General features: G+C 39.3%; 1 protein-coding gene across 1 annotated transcript; it reads right to left on the minus strand.

Annotated features, from left to right (window-relative positions):
* Window positions 1-219: 219 nt before the first annotated feature.
* Window positions 220-8,432, minus strand: LOC126766506 (uncharacterized). Its single transcript, XM_050484272.1, has 2 exons — window positions 7,251-8,432; window positions 220-369 (listed from the first exon to the last, which is right to left on the minus strand). Exons 1-2 carry the CDS (start codon window positions 8,430-8,432, stop codon window positions 220-222), a joined length of 1,332 nt encoding a protein of 443 aa, XP_050340229.1.
* Window positions 8,433-9,529: the final 1,097 nt, after the last annotated feature.

Consider the following 9,529-nt stretch of genomic DNA (forward strand, 5'->3'; position numbering starts at 1 on the left):
TATCCGATATTTCGGAGTATTATTCTGTATTTGCAACTAAACTTTTTTTAGTTTTCAGTAATATTTCTTTATTTTTTTAACCCGTATTAGGGAATTCAATCATTTTTTCAACGTGTTTTGATAGTAATGTAATAAAAAATTTATTTACCATTAGAAAACTGTTTTACGGAACTTTTGATTAACTATTTTGCCGTTGTAGAAATGAATATATAACATTTTTTATTTCCTTTTACATACATATTTCTGATCGGTAAACACTTTGACATAGTTGGTCTCACTGATGAAAGTTTGCGTCTGCTCGGCCTCGCCACAAAACATGCCGGGCTCACGGCGATTGGAGACATCCGTCTTCGCATTGCCATCCGTAATCTGTTGCGAAGAGAAATACACAAATATTCAAGTACACGCATGGAAGTAAATATGGAATTAAAAACAAAAAACACTATATTAAAAGGTGAAGTCAACCCTGCCCTGCAATAATCTGCTTTTTTTAAATAACAGCCGCAAGAAACGTAATAGTTTTAAGGACATGCATAAATTTCGAAAGTGCTTATCTTCCTTACTTCGGCACATGTGATTTTCAGCAATTTCATTTAATTCCACTTTTTATTGCACTGCCTTTGCTATTGAGTGCATGTTGTGAAAGGCCTATTAGTATTGCTTTTACTGGCTGCTGTTGTTGTAGCTATTTTAGTTGTGCATACTTGAAGGCGCTCTAGATTGAGCTTATGGTATAGACCAAATAGTAGACTTGCATACGCAACTATATTTAGGTATTTTTTCTGTTTTTGGGCCAGCAGTCTCATATATCATAATTTAAGTAGACGGTGCCTAATAAAGAGAAATAAAAGAAAAACCCAAAAAAAAATTATATTCCACTACCCACTACCAAATACTCAACTCAAAGTACCACATAGTGACAAAGTAAAGCCACAAAAATAGAAAAACACTTTGTCTACCAACAGGCGTCTATGGAAGAATGGAAGTGCATCACCCATATGCGCTTCAAGTGCTTTTAACTGCTGGTCGCTCCCACAGAGCTGAGTACTCATAAATTACAGAACGCTCTTGCTGGTTTTGCTGTTGCTGCATTTTTTCCAACCGAACGTAGCGTCCAATGCGTTAGCTCACTTCCATAAATCAGATTTTCCGAGTGGTGTGTTCAAAAAGTGGCGCATGCATATGAACCATTTGAACTACTGCCTGCTTTCAGACAGCGCGAATACAAAAAATATTGCAGCAAAAAACACTGGTTGTTGCTGTTGTTATTATATTTGCAAAAAAATATATTTCGAAAAAACCTACAAACAATTTGTTTACTTGCGCAAAAATATTTGCTAACGGCACTTTTAATATTTGCTCGACTCGCAAAAGTATGCCATAAATTGCGTTGAGTGCTTGCTACTACTACTGCTTTTACGCTCCCACTACTCTTTATACTACATATGTCGGGGTATGTCGACGTATGGGGCCGATTGCGAATAATTAAAAGATAATTAATTTCAGTGTAAAACTCTGGTTTAATATTCAATTTGGATATATACAAATATAATTTTGTGTATATATAAATATATGGGTGTATGTCAGGGGCGTCGCGAGGGGGGGGGGGGGGGGGGGGATGTGTTGGGTGTGACACCCCCCATCTATGAACGAGTCGGTATTTTCGCATTGACGCATTATTGCTGATTGAAAGCACATCAGCGTCATTCCAACAAATGAATGACGATTCACAAATTAACGCATTGCTAACGAGTTCAGTTGCATTTGCTGAAAAGTGTCAGATCAACCCTGAAAATGACTTTTCGAAACACCACAGAACACGCCGTGCTCCGAAGAAAAATGACGATAATCCAGCAACTGCTTGTAATTTTGATTTCCAGACATTTTATAGAAAAGAATTCAAAATTGTCCTCGAAAATTTCACAAATTGTATTCAAGATAATTTGCAAGAAACTATGTCAACCTTCCAACCCATTCAAGAGATGTTCAGGATTCCAGCTAACAGAAGTAATATTACAATAGAATCTACACAATTTGTTGTGCAATTGGAACCTAAGTTCTTCAGTGAAGATCTAGATTGTATTTTTACTGAAACACAAATTCTTTTTGATTCATGTAAAGAGTGTAAATCTTTCGATGACATTTCTATAGTAGCGTACAAATTGAGAAAGGTCATTCCTTCTGCGTACAAAATTGTTCATTACATAATGACTGCTCCTGTCACGTCAGTTTCATGTGAACGTTCTTTTAGTAAATTGAAATTTGTTTTCAACGATTTGCGTACAACAATGGGGAATGAACGTTTGAATTCTTAGATGCTGCTTTCTTCTTCAAAGGATAAAGTAGACGAAATCGATCTGCGCGAAGTTGTTGGAAAATGGTCAATGTTGAAACATCGCAGAGTGAAAATATAACTCAGAAATTTATATTTTTTGCAATTCAATTTCTTAAGAAAATCTTGTTTTTTCCCTCGTAACACGTCGCTGAACAATATATGTATGTATTTTATATTAAGAGAAGCATATTAAATGATGATTTTACTAATATGTACAATACTTATTTGAGAATAAAATAATGAATTATGCTATTATGTTGTCAAACTTCTCCGTAATACCTTATCAGAAATGAAGATATCCTTATTTTATATATATTTATAAACATATACATTAAATCGGCAAATTCTTGAAATGAGTCGGCATTTCAAAGGGACTCACCCCCCCATGATATGGATCCTCGCGACGAACCTGGTGTATGTGTTTTACCAATACGGGTTAATTGGTTTACTTTGTAGAGATATAATATATGTATATGTAATTCTATGTTAGTTTATTTAATGCTTACAACCTGTTGTGGATTATGATTTCTGTGTTGTTGTTGTTGATCAAGGGGTTGTTGTTGACGAAAAGGTACCAAATGTTTTCCTTTATGCATATATGGCCGGATGACACACTATCACTTTCCGTGTTCACTATATTGTAATAAACGTAAATTTGTTGTCCGTGTTCGCTTGTATCGCATTATGTAATTATAGAATTCGCTTGATTTTGTTCACTTCTATGTGACTTATAGTTCACTTGTTGTAGTTGAGAATAAATGTTTTATTTTTTGGCGCACCTTCGCTTTCGATATTCACTCCTGTGTTGGCGGGATAATAATGCCTTTTTGGTAAAAAGCGCGGGAAAATGTTTTCTTCGTTTCTCCTTTTTCGCCTGTTGCGTGAAGTTGGGGCGGTTGATACTCCTCTACATTACGCCTCTATTACTCTTTGTAATTTGTGGGAGTAATGCAGAGGAGTATTTGTTTGGATTAAACATCCCGGCCACCTTGCAGAATCTGCGAAATAATTTAAGTATTAATAGGATAATTGATTGAAGGTTTTGAAATGAAATGTAGTAATTATCAGAAGTATACTTAGGGTTAGATGGTGCCAGTAAGGGTCCAGCCAAATGCTGTGTTCTGCGCCACCACTGTACCATTATCGGGTTTGAAGAGTCCACTTCTGATAATTTGAGGGTACATATCCGCTCCAATCTCCAACGTTAGCCCTTTGTTGCTGTGGAATTGAGGGTCAGCGAGAACCAAGTGTTCGAAGCGCATTTGCACATCGTCACTTAAGTTTCGCCCATATGGTTTTTTGGGTAACTTGTGTGTTAGAACATTCCAAACAAAACTTTGTATCATTATTTGAGCTAATTTTGATGCTACAAATACGATAAGTGTTGAGGTATGTAATTGGCAGTTTTAATTTTTTAACGAGTTCGGCCGCTATATTTGTAATTTTGAGGGTAGGGTTCAAAATGGCTCGAACTTTATACCATTCGCCATCGCATCTTACACGGATCTTCAGTGTGGGTAATAGGGTCTGCTTAGCCAGTAAGGATGGTAGTCGGGTCTCTATCGCAAGTGGATGATTCTCAACAGTCACGACACACATGACAAATGGAACATCGATTTTTGCTTGTGCATCCTTCCGTCTTATGCGACCTGGCTAAGCAATTAACGCAGTAGTGGTGTTTTATTACTACTTCGTATTTCTTAGTTATGTTGTATTCCGAGTATGTAGCGCAAGTCAATAGACGGTGGTCTTTTTTACATATTCCGCAGGCGACATGACGATGTGACGTGGGTTTTCTGTGATGTGAGATCGTTTTTCGCGTTGTGCGATCATCACATTCCTTTTCCTCACGAATAGTGGGAAGGCTCGACTTGAAACGCCGCATGCGTCGTGACATCGTTTCGTCTTCCGAAATTGGCGTAATGCTACGGGTTGCGCTACGGAACCGGATGGTAATGGTCGAACTCATACGACGAGGTTTGGGTGAGTTGGTGATTGTTGGGGCCATTTCACTAAAAAAAGAAGAGAAAACGTGTATGTTGTTCTGTGTTTAATATCACAATTTTTGTGATGGGGCGGGTTATTGTGCCTTGAGCAGTTCGGATTTCAACCACTCGTGTTGTATTGTCAAAGCCGGGAGAGACCTTTTGGATTCGACCGAGCTTCCATTCGTTGGGTGAAATATTTTCGTTTCTTATAACGACTAAGTCGTTAACTTCAACATTACGTTGTGGATATTTCCATTTGTATCGTTTGTGTAGCTCCTTAAGGTACTCTTCCTTCCGTCTCTTGCAAATGTGCTGGTAGAGTATTTTTAGTTTCTGCCATCTGTTAACGATGCTTAAGTTTGCATCCTCTAAATTGGGTTCGGCAGGGGTTAACAATGGGGTACCTATAAGGAAGTGTCCTGGAGTTAGAGGTTCCAAGTTTGATGAGTCGTCGCTTATGGGGCTTATTGGCCGAGAGTTTAAACAACTTTCAATACGGGTCAATAGGGTAGCAAATTCTTTAAACGTGAATTTTTGTAATTTTGCGATCTTTTTTAGGTGGGTTTTTAGACTTTTTACGCCTGCTTCCCATAATCCACCCATATGTGGAGCTCCTGGTGGGTTGAAGTGCCATGAGATATTTTGATGGCTATGGAGAGATGTGATTTGAGTTCGAAGTGTCTGTAATAATTCACGCCGATCTTTCATTAGCTACTGTGAAGCTCCTATAAAGTTTGTTCCGTTGTCGGAATAAAGATTGGCGGGACATCCACGCCTCGAGAAGAAACGGGAGAATGCTGCTAGGATGGCTTGCGTAGTGAGATCGCTAACGGGTTCTAGATGTATTGCTTTAGTTGAGAAGCATACAAATACACATATATATCCTTTGGTGATTAGACATGCTCTCCCAGTGTAGTTTTTGATGTCCAGCAAAGTCGATACCAGTGGCAGCAAACGGCCGGGTTAGGATGGTTCGCTCATTTGGAAGAGCTGCCATTATTTGGGTTTGTTGAGCCTTGTTGTGATACACGTTTTGCATTGATGAATTATTGTTTCCAGAATTCTGTCCTTAGGAGTCGAAGAACTAGCTGATTTCCGCCGTGTAACGTTGCTAAATGGGTGAATTGAGTTAATAATTTTGTTATACGACTATTATAGGGTAATAAGATAGGGTGGCGCTCATTATATGATAGCGCTGCGGAATTGGTTAATCTTCCGTCAATTCGCATAACTCCTTTAGGGTCAATGAATGGATTTAAAGTCAATAATGAACTTTTCTTATGTATTTGGGTTTTACGGGTCAATGCATCATATTCTTCTCGGGAATGTGTTTTTTGGGTGTGAATAATTAACTTCATTCGGGTTGTTTTTTAACTCTTCCGGGGTTATTTCGTGGTTTGAGTAACCAATTTCTCGCCTCCTTGGTGAGGCATTTGCGCAAAACCTGAATAGGTAAGCGATAACGCGAATAGCTCTGGGGAATGAGGAAAACCTTTCGAGTATATCCTCTTGGATGGTTATCGCAAACGTCTTAACGGGTTTGAATTCCACGGTAGTGTTGTACGTTTTCTCCGATGCTGGAAAATGCTCCTTTTCATTTTGTAGCCATTGGGGTCCATGCCACCAGATGTTGCAATTAAATAGATCGGTGGGTGTACATCCTCGGCTTGCTAAGTCTGCGGGATTGTCTTGGCTTTCCACATGGTTTCAATTTTCGACTCCCACTTTTTCGGTGATTGCAGCTACTCGATGAGAAACGAAAGTGGTCCATGAACAGGGTGGTTTGTTTAACCAAGCAAGAACTATGGTTGAGTCAGTCCAAAAATAATTTTTATATTGGGTTAGGTGTAGTTGGGATAGGATAGAGTTAACAAGGTTAGCTAGTAGAACCGCTCCGCAGAGTTCCAATCTGGGTAGGGATACGTTTTTAATGGGAGCAACTCTTGTTTTTGAGACTAAGAGAGTTGTCCATATTTTGTGTCCAACTGAAACCCTTACATAAAGTGTCGCGGCATATGCTTTTTCTGAAGCATCAGAGAAACCGTGGAATTCGATGGTGGCTGTTGGGTCAAAATGGGTCCATCTGGGTATTTCAATTTTATTTATGTTTTCATAATCCTTTACAAAGCTGTTCCATCGATGTAGGGTGAGGGGCTTCAGGCTTTCGTCCCAGTCAGTTTTATCTAGCCATATTTGTTGCATTATTATTTTTGCCGTGATTATAATTGGTCTAAGCCAACCGGCTGGGTCAAACAATTTTGCTATGGCTGATAAAACTTCACGTTTGGTGTGTGCGGGTTTTTTCTCCATTGGGTTGACGAGGAAGAAAAATGAATCCTTTTTGGAGTTCCATCGAATGCCCAGGGTTTTGGTGTTCTCGGGTTCCGAAAGGTTGTGTGTTTCCGTCTCTAAAAGATGATCCTATGGAAGTCCTTACAGAATGTGTGGGTCATTGGATTACCATTTTCGCAGAGCGAATTCTGGGGACTTCAAAGCGGAAATGAGTTCATCTCGTGCTGACTTTGCCGTGGTCAGGTCATGTGTTCCAGCTAAAACATCGTCTACATACATTTCCTGCGAAGTATTTTGGCTGCTAATGGGTGGGTTTCTTCAACATAATCGGCTAGCTTCATCAGGGTACGGATCGCTAGATACGGCACACAATTTATGCCGAACGTGACTGTTTGCAATTCAAAGTCTTCTATTGTGTCTTCCGGGGACTTCCTAAATAATATCCTATGGAACCGAGTGTGATTAGGGTCTACGAGTATTTGCCGGTACATTTTTTGAATGTCCGCATTAAAAACGAATTGGAAGAGTCGCCAATTTGTGACCAGAATGACAAGGTCTTTCTGTAAAGTAGGCCCGATATGTAAGACGTCATTCAAGCTTTTGTGATTTGACGTGGGGCAAGATGCATTAAATACCACACGCAATTTCGTGGTTATACGATCGGGTTTAATGACTGCGTGGTGTGATAAGTAATATTGGGTCGCTTTACCAGAAGGGTCATATTCTACTTTCTTCATTTGTCCGAGTTCCAAATATTCCATAATTGCTTTGTCATATTCTGCCTTCACTTCGGGTTTTTTAAGTAAAGCTCGTTCATTTCGGAGGAATTGGGCCAACGCTATATGTCTAGAGTATCCGATATCAATATTGTCGGGTTCTTTGAAGGGTAGGGTTACTATATAGCGCCCATCTGGATTACGACCGGTAGTTTTTTGGAAAGTTTCCTCACAAATTTGGTCCGATTTGGAAACTACGGATTCCTTTGGGATTTCCTCCACCTCCCAAAAACGTGTGAGTAGATTCTGGGTTATGGGTCCGGACAATATCCATCCGAATTCTGTCTCTTGAGCTAAGAGTGAACCTAGTACGTTTCTCTTTACTCCATTGAGTAAAATACTTGGATAGATATCACTGCCGATTAGAAAATCCACGGGTCTGTGTTTGTGAAATTGGGTGTCGGCTAACGCGAATCCAAGATTTTTAAGACACTGCTTTGGATCTATGGGGTATGAGGGTAAATTATCAGTTAGGCTATTTAGTATAAATGCCTGTGCTGATAGCTTATAATTTATATTCAAGGGTGAGCAAAGCGTGATTTCACAAATACTCGTTGGTGTTGCTGAAACTGCATTGTTTAGTCCGGTCACTTGGGCTGATACAGAGTGGGTGGGAATATCCAAACTTCTTTGAAGTCTTCGAGATATAAATGTGGCTTCCGATCCTGAATCAATAAGAGCTCTCGCGGAATATCGCTGGCCATTATGTTCTACTTGAACCATTGCAGTACCGAGTAATATCTGCTTCCTACTTGGGTTGGGTGGGTCTTGGGTTGATGATTTGGTGGACTGTATAGTTGTTGTGTAGGATTGCCGATTTGTATTTGTGCTTTGGGTGGGTAGTGCGGTACTTGAAGCGTTTTCAGGGTTCGAACTAATGACGTTTGGTATTTCCGGAGTGGATTCAGGTCGAAAGCTGGATTCTCTGTGTATCAGAGTATTGTGTTTTTTGTGACACTTACGACACGAGAATTTAGTCACACAGTTCTTGTAGCTATGTGATATGGCCAAGCAGTTATAGCAATAACCATATTTTTTCATTGCGAGAAATTTGGGACATTCTCGAATAGGGTGCTGCTTTTTGCAGAGCTTACAGCTTTCTGTATCTATATTATTTTGAGTAAGGTTGAAATTATTATTCCTTTGGGTGTAAGAGGGTCTAGCAATTTGTGTTTCAGCCACGTTTGCATGAAAAGTGTTATATTTCTTTTCATCTGTTCTTTTAACTGTACCGGTGTGGAATGGGGGTAATTTTGCTACTGAAGCTTTGAAGTTTCTAACAGATTCGAGAGTTTTGTATTTGTGGGTTAAAAAACTGTCGAAATTTGACCACGTCGGTATATCTGAATTATCTGCTAGGGTATATTCAAAGGTTTAGGTAGTTTTGAACTACAAAGATATATTAATATCGGATCCCAGCTTTGTGTGTCAATCATTGTTTAAATTGGTTAAAACGTTATTAACGGAACGTTGTAAGCTTTTTATAGCACAACCTGTTTCCTGAGTTACCTGGGGTAGGTTAAAAAGGGTCTTTAATTGGGTGTTTACCTGCAACCTCTTATTTTCGTATTGGTGGACAAAATTTTTCCAGGCAAGTATGAAACCATCATTTGTTAAGTTTTGAATAACCTCTCTTGCTTCTCCTCGGGTCTTCTGAGTAAGGTGAAAGAGTCTTTCAACATTACTAATCCTTGGGTTACGGATATACAGGGCTGTAAACATATCCCGAAAGGTGGGCCAAGTTGCATAAACTGCACTGAACTGCAGGAGCGAAATCCATGATCGTGGCTTCCGAAGTCCTTTCCTGAATGGGTTGGGTTGAGACCTGCGTTTTACGCGTATCTACATCTTCGTTGATGGAAGCTAAGCAAGAGAGGTACATTCGATAACTTTTTTGGTATTTTTCTTTCACTTCAAAGAAGTCGATGGTATCATGACTTTCGCGAGAAATTCTTCTAATCGCATCGTATGAGCGCTTTGCTTTTTCATAGAGCGAAGTTAGTTCGACCCTTTTAATTTCTAGGGTATAGACCGATTCATCTTCACTTTGGGTCTGAAGATGGTCTTCAACGAATTCAATCAAATCTGTTGTTGTAATTTTGAAATCTTCCATTTCCATTTTTGGGTTAGATATATTT

Source organism: Bactrocera neohumeralis, unplaced genomic scaffold, assembly GCF_024586455.1.
Source record: "Bactrocera neohumeralis isolate Rockhampton unplaced genomic scaffold, APGP_CSIRO_Bneo_wtdbg2-racon-allhic-juicebox.fasta_v2 ctg1454, whole genome shotgun sequence".
NCBI lineage: Eukaryota > Metazoa > Arthropoda > Insecta > Diptera > Tephritidae > Bactrocera > Bactrocera neohumeralis.